Here is an 18,090-nt window from a genome sequence, read left to right on the forward strand (position 1 = left end):
GCCTGGCGTGCTGCGATTCATGGGGTCGCAAAGAGTCGGACACAACTGAGCGACTGAACTGAACTGAAATGAATGTATAAAGTAGTACCCTGTGATGGGGATTAAGAGTACACGTAGGTAGATGACAAAGTCTTTGTTCTTCACAGGTCTATATTCCAGTTTTGATTTTTAAAAAAGGAGACATATAATAAGTCAAAGACATTTAATAGGCACTGTACACAAATCAGATTGTGACAAAAGATGTGTGATACGAGTTATAGAGGATGTGGTTGGAAAGATAAATGCTTTATTTACTTTTAAAATTTTTTATTGGAGTATAGTTGATTTACAATGTTCTGCTAGCTTCAGGTGTTCAGCAAAGTCAATCATTGTACGTATACAAATATCCACTCTTTTGTGGATTCTTTTCCAATATAGGTCATTACAGAGTATTGAGTAGAGTTCCCTGTGTTATATACAATAGGTCCTTATTAATTATCTATTTTAAACACAGTAGTGTATATATGTCAATCTCAATCTCCCAATATCCCTAGCCCCACCTTACTCCCTGGTAACCATAAGTTTGTTTTCTATACTGGTAACTCTATTTCTGTTTTGTGTTGATAGGTAAGTTCATTTGTACCCTGTTTTTTAGATTCCACATATGCAATGTCATATATTTGCTTTTCTCACTCAGTATGATAGTCTATGGCCTTCCCAGGTGGCGCAGTAGTAAAGAATCTGTCTGCCAATTCAGGAGACCCAAGAGATGCAGGTTCAACCCCTGGGTTGGGAAGATTCCCTGGAGTAGGAAATGGCAACCCACTCCAGCATTCTTGCCTGGAGAATTCCATGGACAGAGAAGCCTGGCGGGCTACAGTTGTTGGACACAACTGAGCACACAGGCATGCACATGACAATCTCTAGGTCAATCCATGTCACTGCAGATGGAATTATTTTCTTCTTTTATATGGCTGACTAACATTCCATTATTTATATGTAACACATTTTTTTTACTTTTTCAAATTTAAATTATTTATTTTAATTGGTGGCTAATTACTTTACAATATTGTAGTGGTTTTTGCCATACATTGACATGAATCAGCCATGGGTGTACATGTGTTCCCCATCCTGAACCCCCATCCCACCTCCCTCCCCATCCCATCCCTCAGGGTCATCCCAATGTACTAGCCCTGAGCACCCTGTCCATGCATCAAACCTGAACTGGTGATCTATTTCACATATGATAATATACATGTTTCAATGCTATTCTCTCAAATCATTCTACCCTCACCTTCTCCCAGAGTCCAAAAGTCTGTTCTTTTGTTTATATGTAACACATCTTTATTCATTCCTCTGTTGATGGATAGTTAGCTTGTTTCCATGTCTTGGTTATTGTAAATAGTACTGCAATAAACACTGGGGTGCATGAATCTTTTCAAATTATGGTTTTTTTTCCAGATATATGCCCAGGAATGGGACTGCTGGATCATATGGTATCTACTGTTAAGTTTTTAAGGAACCTCCATGCTGTTCTCCACAGTGGCTATACCAGTTTACATTCCCACGACAGTGTAGAGGGTTCCCTTTCTCCACACTCTCTCCAGCATTTACTGTCTGCAGATTTTTTGATGATGGGCATTCTTACCAGTGCGAGGTGATACCTCATAAGATAAATGCTTTAAACAATAAATACTTTAAACATTTAAAATACAATAGAAAGTTTGGGCCCGAGGCTTCCAAACTTTTCTGTTTCATAGTAGCCTAGTATCTCAACTTTTTCATTGTGCTAGTAGTCTAAATGATACACTGAACAGTTCTGTTTTGTAGGATATTATAACAAATTAATAACTATTTGAAAAAAATATACTGAAAAGTAATCATATTTCATTCTTAAATAACCATGATCACTTCCTAATGAGATATGTGTACCTACTGGGCACTGTACAATTTATCAAACTTTGGAATTAGATTGAAAAGTGCCACTATTATTTTCTATTCCATATTGATTTTCCTATAGTATTTATTAATATAGCAGTGAAGGAAAATTCACTTGGCATCCCAGGGTAACTTGTGAATTCACTTGGTATCCCAAGGTACCACAAATTTAGGAACTCAATTTGGTAACTGAAGCTTTAGAGTGATCTTAATAGTAGTAACAGCACTGTCCAACTATAAATTTGTCCTTCAAGATTTAATGTAGAAGTCTGCCATAATATAAAACTGATAATGATATCCAAAGCTACTAGAATGTGACAGTATCCTGTGCAATTCTGAAGAACACTTTCATATCCTCAAAATATTTAATGACGTTATTTTTAAGGTAAAGCCCCTGTTGACATTCATATTGATAATTTAAGGATTCTTGGGGATGGGGAAGGCCTGTGTATCCAAAATGTCATATTCACATGGGCCATAAAAATCTCTGTAGGTAATGGTAAGAAAATGGTAGGGTAGCAAACCTTAAAGGCAATTTCTTTACAGAAACACAGGAAAACAAACAAAACCAGGAAAACTGGTTAGAATAAATGCTACCAGAAATCTGGGAAACAGTCATAGGTTTACTGCAACCAAGCAAATGCTTGATCAAAAAATGCAATGAACACTTGGTAGGAAAGCTTTGGGGCATTTTAATGTATCTCTGCTTCATCTCTCCTCTCCCCAACCCCAATGGCTTGGTGATAGCCCTGATGATGGTGTCTGTGCTCAGTCACTTCAAATCATGTCCAATTCTTTGCTACCCTATGGATTGTAGCCTGTCAGGCTTCTCTGTCTATGTGATTTTCCAGGTAAGAATGCTGGAGTTGGTTGCCTTGCCCTCCCTCCTCCAGGGGATCTTCCTGACCCAGGGACCAAAAGCACGGCTCCAGTGTCTTCTGCACTGCTGGCAGATTCTTTACAACTGAGCCACGAGGGAAGCCCAGTAGTCCTGAAGATAGCAGGCTATATTTCTGATACAGGTTCTTGGTGCCAGAGGGAGCACAGAAGACTACATTCTCAAAGAACGCTGGATGGCTGCTTTGACCTCTTCAGAGAGACTCCCTGGAGGACTAACGGAAAAGGTTTACCTTTCTTTCACCTAACTAAGAAATCTTTCAAAGCAGAGAAACAGCTAAGTACAAGGCATTGAAAGGCAAATGAAGCCTGGAGCAAAGGATATCAGTTGTCTATATTATTTAAGAGACATCCTATAGTCTTAGGGGGGCGGGAGATAGGAAGTAAGCTGTTTTAGGGAATAAGAGTTCTGCAATGTTTCTACATGTTACTGGAAAACCAGAAGACTAGCTGCAAAAGCAGACATCCTCAGAAGAGATCTAAGAAGGCACTAAGCTTTCACATCGGGCTGATATTCAAGCTCTGTACAAGAAAAGGCAGAATTATGAAATGCTTGGATGAATGCTGAAAGTATGCCTTGGCACACAAACAAAGAATTCAGCTGCAAACATAAGGCAAATTTTTCTTTCTACCTGCAGGCATTAAAAAAAAATGTCTGTCAAAACACTAGTTGACTAATAACTTAATGCAGACTTCAGTGACCACACATAATTACAAAGTCACTAAACAACTACATCGTGTGTCAAACAGCAATAAGAAATTATAGAAAATGGGACTATATTCCAGAGTTACAAATAATATTCACCATATCCAGCTTTCAATAAAAAATTATGAGGCAAGCACATAAATAAGAGAGTATGGCCAATTCACAAGAAAAGTAGAAATTCACAGAAACTATCCCTGCTGCTGCTGCTGCTGCTGCTGCTAAGTTGCTTCAGTCATGTCCAACTCTGTGCGACCCCATAGGCTGCAGCCCACCAGGCTCCCCCATCCCTGGGATTCTCCAGGCAAGAACACTGGAGTGGGTTCCCATTTCCTTCTCCATCCCTAAGGAAGTCAAAACATTGGATTTACTACACAAAGTAGTAGTTGGATTGACTATACCAACTGTCTTACAAATGGTCAAAGCTTACATGTGGTCAAAGACCTAAAAGAAACCAAAAGGGAAAAAGGAGAATAGTATTTCAACAAATAGGGAATATTAATAAAGACATAGAATTTATAAATAAGAACCAAATAGAAATCCTGGAGCTGGAAAGTACACTAATTGAAATTTTTAAAGTTTACTAGAGTTGTTCAACACCATATTTGAGCAGGCTTTAAAATCAGAAAACTTAAAGATACCTGAATTCAAAGTGCAGTCTTAGGAAAAGAAAGGGAAAAATAAATGAAGGAAATTCAATGTTGGGGAATGAAGGATGTTATTGTGAAGAGAAAAATTAGACTCTAGCACATGTTTACTACAATAAATGCTAAAAAAGGACTACAGGCTACAGAAAAATTTTAACAGAAAATTTCAAGTACAACAAGAGCAGAAAGAATAATGAGTCACTAGATATAAAGGACAATGCTTTGTTTTGTTTTTTGAAAAAAATACTTTGTTGACCCTTGAACAATGTGGGTGTTAGGGACACTGACCATTTGCACAGTCAAAAATGTGCATGTAACTTCATAGTAGGTTTTCCATATCTGTAATCCCATATGCACTAATTCAACCAAACATGGATCACCTATACCTTTAAAGTTTTTGCTCTTTAAAGTAAAAACAAAACTAGAAGATATACACTGGAAATGAACAACATGGCTTTGAACCGAGCAAGTCCACTTACATGTGAATTTTTTTCACTAAATACTTAACCATAGTGCTCTATGATCCACAGTTGGTTGAGTCTGAAGACATGTGGGTGTTGATTGAAGTTATATACAGATTTGTGACTGCAGAGGCCTGGCATCCCTAGCCTGTGTTACTCAAGGGTCAGCAACTAATTTGGAAGAGAGTATATACTATGATCACAGATTGTATTAAGTTCAATATGCATATGTGAATCTCTAAAGTAAGCAATAAACACACACACACACACACACACACGCACAGGCATCCCAAATTTGATGAATGACATGAATCTACACATCAAGAAGCTCAAAGAATCCAAGTAGAATAAACTCAAAAGAAATCACCATTTTGAGATGCATTATAATCAAATTGTGAAAAACCAGAGACAAAAAGGGGAATCTTCAAGGCAGCAAGAGAGAAGCAAATCATTAGTTACCAAAAATCCTCAATAAGATTAAAAGTTGATTCTTTATCAGATAGCATAAAAGCCAGGAGGGGCTGGGATGATATTTTTAGAATGCTGAAAGAAAAAGCCTGTCAACCAAGAATGCTATATATGCAAAACTAACCTTCAAAAAATGAAGGAAATAAAAGATGCTAGAATAAGCAACAGTTAAGGGAGCTTATCACTAGCAGATCTTCCTAGAAGAAATACTAAAAGAAATCATCCAGACTGAAATGAAAGAGAACACTAGACAGTAACTTGAAATCATAGAAAAAAAAATAGCATCAGTAAAACTAACTACATAGGTAAATTAAAAAGCCAGTATCACTATTAATATATTTTCGGTTTGTAACTCCGTGTTTACTTTATGACTTAAAAGACATGGATAAAACAATAATTGTAGTATAATATATAATACAATCTAATCAAATGGGCACACAGTGCATAAAGACATAATCTATGTCAACAAAAATATAATGATGAGGATGCACAGATGTATAGGAGCAGAGTTTTTGTGACCTACTGTTATAAATTTAGGATATTAACCAAACATAAAAGAAAGCAAAAGAATTCAGAAAAAAAGATTAAGACTTACAGAAAACAAATAGCAAAATGGTAGAAGTAAGCCTTTTGGTTCCATAATAATGAATTTGGCTGGTTTATTTCCCTGGTTCTTAAGAGGGATCTTCTAAACCCTTGTCAGTTCCCTAGTAAGAGCAGTATCTTTGTTATTCACGGTGGACTCCTCAGACCACATGTGAATTTATGCTAACAAAATGACTCACAGTAGGCCTGTGCATAGTTCCAGAATGGGGGCTGGCTATAGCACAAAGACCAACTATATGGTTAGAGAGCTCATGTTTTGACCCACATATCAGTCAGGAAAAGTCGGAAAAGGTCAGGGTCTAGAGACTGATTTCAATCAAGTGGCCAATGATTCAATCACTCGCTCCTATGTATTAGGTTGGCCAAGAAGTTCCTTTGGTTTTTTTATCAGTAAAAATAAAAGACACATTTTTCATTTTCACCAAGAACTTCACTCAACAACATATTCACTGTTTTGTTTTACCACCTTGTGCCAATTTTCAGTCAACTTCATAATTCCATCTTTCCAAAATTTTTTTATCTTTTAAAGAACTGTTCCAGATGTCTTTTACAGTCTTCTAGGGAATTGAAATTTTTTTCCATTAAGAGAATTTTGTAAAGACTGAAGTAAATGGACATCTGAAGGTGCAATGTCTGGGGAATAAGGCAGATGAATCAGAACCTCCCAGCCAAGTTTTTTGCCTGGTCATCAAAGACATATGTGGTCTTAGGCTATCCTGATGGAAGATAATGCTTTTTCTGTTGACTAATTCTGGATGCTTGTCATTGAGTGCTTCCTTCAGTTGGTCTAACTGAGAGCACTATTTGATGGAATTAAATGTTTGGTTTTCTGGAAAGAGTTCAATCCTACCATTTATACAATATTATCTTCTTATGAGTAAGACTGGCCTCTGGTGTGGTTAGTGGTGGTTCATTTCACTTGTTCCATGATCTCTTCCATTCCATATTATTGTACAGTATCCACTTTTCATTGCCCATCACAATTTGTTTTAAAAACAGAATGTTTTTGTTACATTTAAGTAGAGAATCGCATGCAGAAATGTAGACCAGAAGGGTTAATTTATGTGGAACCCAAACATCAAAGTGATTAACATAGCTAAACTGGTGGAAATTATTTTCAATGCTTGATTTGGATATTTTGAGTGTGTTGGCTGTCTCCTGCATAGTATACTATTGACTGATCTCAAACAATGTCTTGATCTGATTGCTATTAACTTCAACTGGTCTACCCCACCATGTAGCATCATCCAGTGAGAAATCTCCAGCACAAAATTTATCAAACCACTTCTGACACATTCCATCAGTCACAGCACCTTCTCTATACACTGCACAAATTTTTTCTTTTTCGTGTTTCAGTTGTTATTTTTACCTTTCTTGAAATAATAAAGCATAATATGCTAAAATGTTACTTCTTTCCTGCCCCCTTCAATATTAAAATGGCTACACAAAAATTCATTAATTTTGACAAGTTTTTAAAAAATGCATGCTGATATGACAGCTGTCACAATACAATCCAACAAAATTTTTTCCAATGAAGTTAAAGACAATTAAGTACTACTAGAGCCAACTTACGGAAAAAAACAAACAAACCCTTTCGCCAACCCACTAATAAAGCCACAATAAAAATTCTAAATACTCAGAGCTAAAGTGAGATTACTGGCTAAAAACAGAAATTGATGTTCTGTGAGGGTGATGCATACTGACAGCAGGGAAACTGCCAGATCTCTCCCTAAGTGTCTCTTCTTTGGTTTTAATTTGTAGCCTTTATAATAAAATTTTACTTATAAATATAGAGCTTTCCTGAGTTCTGTGACTTGTTCCATGGAATTACTTTGTCTGAGGTGGTAGTAGGAACCCCTAAATTTCTAGCCAGTTGGTCAGAAGTGTGAGTGGTTGGGGAAACCCCAAGCTTGCAGCTTGTGTCTGAAGTGAAGGCAGTCTTGTGGGGGACTGTGCCATAAACCTACGAAATCTGACCTAACTCTGGGTAGTCAGCATCAGAATTGCACTGCACCTTATCAGTAATTATCTTAAACATATATGGATTAAACTGTTCAAAATAAAGGCAGAGACTGACAGAATGGATTAAAATAAACAAACCCAAACCGTGACAAAATTATATGCTGTCTAAAAAAGACTCATTTTAGAACCAAAGACATATATCAATTGAAAGAGAAAGAACATAAAAAGATACTCAGTGTAAACAGTAACCAAAAGAGAGCTAGAATGGCTACACTAACATCAGATAGACTACTTTAAATCCAAAATTGTTACAGTAGAAAAAGGATATTATATTTTGACAAAATAGTCAATCCATTTAAAGATATAAAAATTATAAACATATATGCACTGAACAACAGAGCCTGAAAACATATGAACCAAAAATTTATATAACTGGAAGGAAAAACAAGCAAATCTACAAAAATAGTTGGAGACTTTGCTACCACTACCACACTTTCAAAAATGAAGCTAAGATGGCAGTAATTAAAAAAAAAAAGGAAAAGTCCAGTAAATTCTCCACAAACGAACCTTCAAGTTGAGAACTTTCCAAGATGTGAACATGTGTTCATGTCCAGTCATGTTCATATAAGTTAGCTCACGCGTTTGGGGTATACCGTCATGTGTAGGCATCCTCTACAAGTGACTGTGATTTTTCTGTACCCGTATTGTATAGAGTGGCTTCCCAGGTGGCACTAGTGGTAAAGAATCTGCCTGCCAATGTAGGAAACATAGGAGATGTGGGTTCAATCCCTGGGTTGGGAAGATTCCCTGGAGGAGGGAATGGCAAACCACTCCAGTATTCTTGCCTGGAGAATCTCATGGACAGAGGAACCTGGCAGGCTACAGTCCATAGGGTCACAAAGAGCTGGACATGACTGAAGTGACTTAGCATGCACACACTATATAGAGTACAGTAGCACAGTATCATTATTTTAAGCTAAATCTGCAAGAGGATGACTTCACTGAACTTGTTGTTCCATATGAGGAGCTTACTAATGAAGACCTATTGGAATTGGAGGCCCAGAGAAAGGACAGAGATAGGAGGAAGAAGAAGTAACTGAAGAACCAAAGAGACTCATGCTGCAGGAAATGGCAAGGGGATTTTCTTTATGTGAGGAGGCACTATTAGTTATTGAGGCCAGGACTTGAACATAGAACAGTACACGAAAGGTTGCAACAACCATTCAGAATGCAATCCTGTGCTATGGTGTCATCTATGAGGAGAAAAGAAAAGAGCTACTAACCAGACACTGGCTTGGCCAGAGGAGCCTGACAGGCTACAGCTGATCAGGCCGCAAAGATTTGCACATGACCGAGAGCTGAGCATAAACAAACATCACTGAATCATTTTTTCAAGGAGCTAGATAGAACTGAATCCAGCAAAGAACCAGAACCTGTGCCATCAACATGAGGCGTAAGTGAAATAGCAGCTTGTCTTCCATCTCCTATTGCTGACAATCCTTCAGCTCTACCATCTCACACACCCTTTCCCTCCTCCACTCAGTATCTTCTCTTGCCTGTTCACTTGATGCCAGTCCCTGTATGTCAACTGTTGTACTGCACGACTGTACTTCTCAAGGTACTATAAGATTAAAAATGTTTTGTTTTTTTATGTATTATTTGTGTGAAAAGCATTATAAACCTATTACAGTACAGCATTATACAACTGACTGTGTTTGGTAACCTAGGCTAACTTTGTTAGACTTATGAACAATTGGACTTATGAACATGTTTGTATCTAGGAGACTTACTGTAACAAGTGTTGTTGAGGAGAATGCAGAGAAATGGGAACCCTCATGCTTTGCTGTTGGAAATGTAAAATGATGAAGCCCCTATGGAAAATAGTTTGATGGTCCCTCAAAAATATAAACCTAAGATTTCCATATGACCTGGTAATTATACATCTAGGTATATTCTAAAAATAACTGAAAATAGGTGTTCAAACAAAAACCTGTAAACAAAAATTCACAGAAACACTATTCACAGTAGTCAAAAGGTGGAAATAACCCAAACGTCCATCAATTAATGAACAGATAAATAAAATCAGACATATACCTGTACAACAGAATATTTAGCTATAAAAACGAATATAGTATTGATACATGTTATAACAAGAATGAACCTTGAAAACAGTACAGAAAAATGAAAGAAATCAGACAAAGAAAGACACAAATTATAAAATTCTATTTATAAGAAACATCTATAATAGACAAATTTATAGACACAGAAAATCAACTTTGACTGCTAGGGGTTGAGGGCAAAGGGGGAATTGGGAATGACTACTTAATGGGTGCTGGGTTTCCTTTTGGAGTGATGAAGATATCCCAGAACCAGAAACCGGTTAGAGTTGTTCAATTAGTGTGGATATACTAAATGCCTATGAATTCTGATTATTTTAAAATATTATTAAATATTATTAACCATTATCTGGTTATTATTAAAATGTTATTAACCATTATTTTAAAATGGTTAAAGTAATAAATTCTGTTCTATCTTACCACAATACTTAAAAATTGTATAAACACATTTTTATTCATTATTATTAAATCAGAACCAAATATAGACTTAAAACGCATGAAAAAAATCAGGAAGATATATGCTACATACCTGTTAGTGCTGCTGGTTTGGACAGGGTACTATATTGGTTTTGGGTAGATATCATACTTTGACGTGGACTTAGTGTTGGTGATGCAACAAGTGAAAGCTCCTCAATAATAATACTGCTTTTGGGATGATTCTTGGGAAGTTCATTTAATCTCTGCTCTAATGAATACTTCAAAAGGTCCAACTTCTGACTTGATTCATTAAATCTTGCTTGAGCCTTACATAGGGAAAAGATAACATTATCATTTAAATAATTATATTCTTTGAGTATTTATTAAGCTAAAATTTTTATTTAAAATTACCTCTGAAAGTGCTTTTCTGTCTGTCACTTTTCCTGAGCCAAGTAATTTCATTACATTCTTTGCACCTTCTGCTACTGCAAACTCTATCCTAAAATGATGCCTTAATTCTTCCATTCGAAGTTCAAGAGGACTTATGACAGGTTTGGCTAAAGAAGGGGAAAAAAAAAAAACTTAATTGAACCATTTATTTGACTTTCTAATACATAGTGACTAAAACTCAAGAAAAACAAAGTAATCCTTATACTAAAAGAAAAGTTAGTACTTAAAAATCAATAATCCTTATACTAAAAGAAAAGTTAGTACTTAAAAATCAATAAACACTGAAGTAAATAAACACTTAACAGACACAATGTTAAAATACACAATCTTTTATTTTTGCCACCCAAACTCAAAGATAAAAACTCAAGATAAAAAACAGTATGCCTCTTTCCTCCCTAATTCTGAACCACCACTTCTTTCCTATATAAAATTAATTTAGTACTATATATGCCCATAATGGTAAGAAATGACAATTTTATCTGTTCCATCACCATTATCAAAAGCCAATTCATTGGTCTGGACTGCTTGAAGAATCTGCATTCGTATCACTTCTATTTTTGTCTTGCTGTCTTGGAGCAGTTGCTGAGCTGTGCCATGGAGTTTCCGATCCTATGAAAAGTAAGTTTGAAAAGGTAAGCAGAAACACAGACAAATAAAACATTTTTATAACTTCTAATTAACATCAAATGATACCAGCAAGTGAAAAACAAAGGTCAAAAGAATATATTTCTGAGCACTATAATATATATACTTGTAGATACATTTACTTTCAAAAACTATCAAACTGATCGGATGGAAAATAAGAAAAACAATTCCATTAGTTAAAAGCTTGGGAGTTAGTTTTACTGAATAAACTTCTGTTATATGTCTCAAGACTTCAAGAAAGGGCCTGAATTAAGTGAAATAATGTCCTTCTTCTCATTCAAGTTCCGGTAACACTGAATCACAAAAAACTTACCATTTTAGGAATTGTGGTATGCAAAATAACAATCCACATAAAGATGTCCATGGGACAATCCGCCAAACTTTGTGAATTTGTTACCTTATATGTCAAAGGCGAATTAAGATAGCAGATGGAACTGAGGCTGTCAATCACCCAATCTTAAAATAGAGAGTCAGATGGGCCCAATGTAATCACAAGGGTCCTTAAATGTAGAAAAGGAAGACAGAAGAGGAGGTCATGTGAGAAGAACGGGAGCCACTGTTTTCGGCTTCAAAGACAGAGGAATAGGGCCATGAGCCAAGGAACATGGCAGCCTCCAGAAGCGAAAAAGGGCAAGGAAACAAATTTTCTCCTACATACTCCAGAATGTGAAATCCATTTCCAATTTCTCAATTATAAAACTGTAACATAATAAAGTTGAGTTGTTTTAAGCCAATGAATTTGTTAACTGATTACAGCAGCCACAGTAACCAATATAGGGTTTCTTTTTTTTTTTTTTAAAGTCATGAGACAAGTAACAGAAGTTAATGCCATCTCCTAGTTAGTTATATTAGCTGTCAAAGTCTAGTATGCTTCAATCTACAAGAAAAAAAAAAGGAATGATAAATACAACTAAGCATCAAGTTAGAAAGCACTCAATCATAGGAAAGACCAATTTTTTCATATTGTTTATGCATCTCTACTAAGGCAGTCTGTATTAATTTGAAAATACTAGAAGCTAAGAGACAGGCATCAGATGTGCAGCATCATTTCAATAAATCAAACACACACAATATATCATGACACTGAATAAAGGGGAGGATGGAGATATTTATGATGGGAGAGACAATATATATAAGGAAAAAAAAAGTGAAGTGAAAAATGTATCACATTAAACACCAAACTAGGTTAACATGCACTGAAGGCAAAAGCAATTAGCAAATATATGAATTTTTCTTTCATTTCTCTCCTATTCCTATAGTTAATAATTTAGGAACGAGCATCTGGTCAGATTTTGTTGTTTATTAAATAAAATATTCAGATTTCACATCAAGGAGTTGGGCTTAAATAGTTTACTAAGTCCTTTAAATATTCATTTACATGAAGTGTGTGTGTGTGTGTATCTGTGCATGCATGCACGTGCACACACACACTATACTTTTTTAAAACTATGCTTTACCATTAAGGACACTAGTTTGAATCTAATTGCTGTCTATGACTCATTATATATGCTTTTATGAATATACATATTAATCTTCCAAGTTTAAAATGAAAAAACTTTAAAATTTCCTTCTGTTATCCAGGAGGAAAATCAGACTAAAGATTCGAAATAACTTTTCTATTTCTTTGAGACCAGATTAAAATAATAGAAATATTAATACTTCAAAACTTCTAATTTAATGGGATATATAGGTTTCCTAAAGAAATCATGTAAATAGGAATACCATTCTCTACAATAGAGAGCTGCTGTAAGCATTAGATAAAACTAAAATTATATGCCTAGCATGATTGCCATTAAAACGTTGTCTTTTAGAGGAATAAAAACAATGATTAATTATATTATTTTAATGAAGTTCTAATGTAAAAGTATAAATATTAAGTAAAGTGTTTTTAAAATACTATGCTTTTCAAATAAGCTCTTCCTCTTATTACTTTTATCACTATCTGTAAACAGTAGTTCTGTCATTTACTTGTTTAGAAATACCCTTCTTAACTATTTTAATTTAACACGCAAAGACAAGTATTTGTATTTCATTTGAAAAGGTAAATGATTTTTCCACATGGACTTCTGAAAGATCTGCACAGATGCTAAAGTGTGAAAAAGGTTTTTAAAAGTGATATTGGATGTTACCTATCACAGGCAATTGACAGTTACTGAATGTCAATCTAAAGCTTTCCAGCATTCAATGAATTTTTACTATCAGTTGTATTTTCTCAGGCATTCAATGGACTTATTTACTGAGCACCTAATACATTCAAGGCAAGAGAAAAGCTAGATCCAAAGCATAAGACTTGGTTTATACATTACAAAAATATTGATTTTTATCCTAAGATTATGAGAAAAATTTTATATAAATAGGTTGAACCATAAGAACATGCCAATATCTGACTGATTTTAACTAAACAAATAGCAATTTCATTTGGTTCAACCTAACAGACCACGTGGTGCTAGTTGTAAGAATCTGCCTGCCAATGCAGAAGATGCAAGAGATGTGAGTTTGATTCCTGTGTCGGGAAGATCCCCTGGAGAAGGAAATGAAATGGCAACCTGTTCCAGTATTCTTCCCTGGAGAATCTCATAAACAGAGGAGCCTGGTGGGCTACAGTCCATGGGGCTGCAAAGAGTCAGACGTGACTGAGCACACAGCCTAACAGACTAGATAAAATAGTTGACTATTAGTAATTAGCATTCTACATTCTACAAAGGACTCTCAAGAGTCTTCTCCAACACCACAGTTCAAAAGCATCTATTCTTTGGCACTCAGCTTTCTTTATAGTCCAACTCTCACATCCATACATGACCACTGGAAAAACCATAGCCTTCAACAGACGAACTTCTGTTGACAAAAGTAATGTCTCTGCTTTTTAACATGTTGTCTAGCTTGGTCATAACTTTCCTTCCAAGGAATAAGTGTCTTTTTATTTCATGGCTGCAATCACCATCTGCAGTGATTTTGGAGCCCAGAAAAATAAAGTCTGACACTGTTTCCACTGTTTCTCCATCTATTTGCCGTGAAGTGATGGGACCAGATGCCATGATCTTAGTTTTCCAAATTTTGAGCTTTAAGCCAGCTTTTTCACTCTCCTCTTTCACTTTCATCAAGAGGCTCTTTAGTTCCTCTTCACTTTCTGCCATAAGGGTGGTGTCATCTGCATATCTGAGGTGATTGATATTTCTCCTGGGAATCTTGATTCCAGCTTGTGCTTCATCCAGCACAGCGTTTCTCATGATGTACTCTGCATAGAAGTTAAATAAGCAGGGTGACATTATACAGCCTTGACGTACTCCTTTTCCTATTTGGAACCAGTGTGTTGTTCCATGTCCAGTTCTAACTGAGGCTTCCTGACCTACATACAGGTTTCTCAAGAGGCAGGTCAGGTGGTCTGGTATTCCCATCTCTTGAAGAATTTTCCAGTTTGTGGTGATCCACACAGTCGAAGGCTTTGGCCTAGTCAATAAAGCAGAAATAGATGTTTTTCTGGAACCATCTTGCTTTTTTGATGATCCAGTGGATGTTGGCATTTGATCTCTGGTTCCTCTGTCTTTTCTAAAACCAGCCTGAATATCTGTAATTCACAGTTCACGTACTGTTGAAGCCTAGCTTGGAGAATTTTGAGCGTTATTTTACTAGTGTGTGAGATGAGTGCAATTGTGCGGTAGTTTGAACCTTTTTTGGCACTGCCTTTCTTTGGGATTCTAATGAAAACTGACCTTTTCCAGTCCTGTGGCCACTGCTCAGTTTTCCAAATTTGCTGGCATATTGGGTGCAGCACTTTCAAAGCATCATCTTTTAGGATTTGAAATAGCTCAACTGGAATTCCATTACCTCCACTAGCTTTGTTTGTAGTGATGCTTCCTAAGGCCCACTTGACTTCGCATTCCAGGATGTCTGGCTCTAGGTGAGTGATCATACCATCATGATTACCTGGGTTGTGAAGATCTTTTTTGAATAGTTCTTCTGTGTATTCTTGCCACCTCTTCTTAATATTTCTGATTCTGTTAGGTCCATACCATTTCTGTCCTTTTTTGCATGAAATGTTCCCTTGGTATATATAAGATTGGAATATGTGAACTTTATTTTTATTTTTTACTGAAGGATAATTGCTTTACAGAATTTTGTTGGTTTCTGCCAAGCAACATGAATCTGCCATAGGTATATACATGTCCCCTGCCTCTTGAACCTCTCTCCCTATCCTACCCCTCTAGGTTATTACAGAGCCCCTGTTTGAGTTTTCTGAGTCATACAAATTCCCACTGGCTATCTGTTTTAAAAGACTGGGAAAGGAAGGCCTAGATAGATGGTCAGGTACTTTCAATGATGAAAGAGAATGAAAAAACGTAGAAGCATTTTTTTCAAAAGTGGTAGAGGCTAGAAACAATCCAATATATAATAATGAACACCTTGGTCTGTCATCTGAATATAAGAACAGGGAACATTTCTTCAACATGTCTTATCAAGCCCTCAGAAATTATTCTGAAAATCAATGTACTATTTAAGAGCCATGAATTTGCATTTTAATGTTGAAAATAGATAAAGAAATTGTGTAAATTATTACTTCAGGTAGAGGTGATGGCAGTGAAAGGGATAAAGAGAGGCAGGGGGTGCTATTTTACATAGGATAGTAACGAAGAACTTTTCGAAGTGGTACCATATGAGCACAGATTGTAATGAAGTGAGAAAGCCATGAAAGTACTTAGGAGAAGAGCTATCTAGGCAGAGACAGTAAATGCAAAGGCTCTGAGGTAAGTGTGCTTGGTATGTCCAAAAGACAGTAAAGCCGCCAGTATGGCTAGAGAGTAATGAGAGCGAATGAGAGAGTTTTAGAAGATAAGGTAGGAAGGTAACCAGGGGTAAATCATGTATGAACTTGCAGATCACAGTAAGGACTCTTTTGTAAGATTTTGTTCTAAAATTACTAGAAAGTCCCTGCAGGGTTTTTAATAAGCATGTGAAAATACCTGACTTACCTTTCAAAAGGACAACACAGGCTCTAACATGTACAGGGGTAAAAACTGTATCACAGAATCGAATAAGCAAAATTCTGAAGGGGACTATCTACTGCCTAATTGAATTCATCATACCTATCCCTAAATCTGCTCCTTATTAAGAAACACCTATCTTTGTGAAGAATAATATCATTTATCAGTCTGTTCATATAACCAATCTAAGAATTATCTTTGATTCTTCCTTCTTCCTTATATCCAGATAGCACATAATATTTATTCTACCAAAACTGCTTGACTCTGTCTTCTTCTTTTTTTTTACTGGTGCTATAAGAGGCTTTAAGCATGTTTAACCTGAACTACTACAAAAGCTTCCTTAAACTTGCTGTCTGTAGACTTGACCCTCTCATTAATTTTTCAAGTCTGAGGAAGATGGATGTGAACTATCTAAATTTTAAATCTGAACACGTATTTTCTTTGCTAAAAGTCTTTCAGCAGCTAAACACATCTTATAAGATAGAATTTCAACTGCTTAATTTTGTACGAAGTACTTATAACCTGGTTTGTCTTTATGCTAGCTACACCTCTCACTATACCTCATTGCTTAAAGTTCTTTCAGTGGGGGAAAAGGAAAAAAGAAAATGTCTTATTGTGCCTTTCTGGAGATTCAGATATTTCCCCATTAAGTCATGGCTTTTCATTGAGAATAACTGCTAGAACTGATGACTATTACTATTAGAACCAAATCTAGACAAGAATAACTCACAGACCTATCTCAGAGACTATAATGGCTGTTGATATGCTCTGGATATTGAACTTGACCCCTTCTCAAATTAATGAATCTAATTAAAAATAAAAGGCTAATTAAAAACAAATGGAAATTATCCATTTGTTTTATCAGGTTCTACTCACAGGCCTCTTTATTTTTCAACCTGTGGTTATTATAAGTTATGTTTTCCTTTTAACACATCCATAAATCTATTAAATTTGGGAAAGGGAGGGTGTTGCTTACAAACCACTTTGAGAGTACGGTGAAACCTGTGGCACTCTTATTCATCCTCTGATTCATCTTATGTATCAGAATACTGGGGATTCTCTGGTGGCTCAGTGGTAAAGAATCCACCTGCCAATGCAGGAGATGCAGATTCAATCCCTGGGTCAGGATGATCCCCTGAAGAAGGAAATGGCAACCCACTGCAGTATCTTTGCCTGGAAAATCCCATGGAGATAGGAGCCTGGCAGGCTACAATTTTCTTATAACTTCAAGGATTCATCAATCTCTCAATCTAATCCATCAACCCTAGGTTAAAAGTTTACTCCAGAATGTTTTCATTTCAAAACACTCAGCATAATATGGTGCATTCACAGTTTCAAGAACACCATATTTGCTTTTTAAAAAGGAAGCCCAAAATAACATTTGATAAAAGTGGGAAAAAAACAAAAACAAAAACCCAAACTAATGATCAATACTAAAAATAATAACACAGAAAAATCAACTCTACTACTCCATAATAAAAGTTCAAAGTTAGTGAAGTAGTATACTATTAAGTATTAAATCATGTAAATAATATATCAAGTAGGAATAATACATTTCTCTAAAAATAATTTTAAAATTATTTTGAAATATGGCATATAATGAAACTAATTTTCACAATTAAGCTTAAAAAAATCTTATTTATAACATAAACACACACATATACACACACACCTAGGTAAGGTACATGTCTCCAAGCAAAGACTCCCACTGTCCCCTTCTCTTCCCCCAATTTTAAATTCCTGCTAAACTTAAAAAAAAAAAAAAAAAAAAAATTCCTACTCACTTTTATTCTGAAATTATGAAATCTCTATTAAAATATG

General features: G+C 35.7%; 1 protein-coding gene across 6 annotated transcripts in view; it reads right to left on the reverse strand.

The window, feature by feature from the left end:
- PKN2 (protein kinase N2) overlaps nt 1-18,090 on the reverse strand; it is a 157,650-nt gene that overhangs the window by 44,388 nt on the left and 95,172 nt on the right. For all 6 annotated transcript variants that reach the window (XM_055585261.1, XM_055585258.1, XM_055585257.1 and 3 more), the window contains 3 exons: nt 11,137-11,254; nt 10,607-10,752; nt 10,308-10,521 (listed from right to left, as the gene is read on the reverse strand). In XM_055585261.1, the coding sequence (XP_055441236.1) occupies nt 10,308-10,521; nt 10,607-10,752; nt 11,137-11,254 (478 nt within the window). The remainder of the gene's footprint in view (nt 1-10,307; nt 10,522-10,606; nt 10,753-11,136; nt 11,255-18,090) is intronic.

The sequence above is a fragment of the Bubalus kerabau genome, chromosome 6 (genome assembly GCF_029407905.1).
Source record: "Bubalus kerabau isolate K-KA32 ecotype Philippines breed swamp buffalo chromosome 6, PCC_UOA_SB_1v2, whole genome shotgun sequence".
Classification (NCBI taxonomy): Eukaryota; Metazoa; Chordata; class Mammalia; order Artiodactyla; family Bovidae; genus Bubalus; species Bubalus kerabau.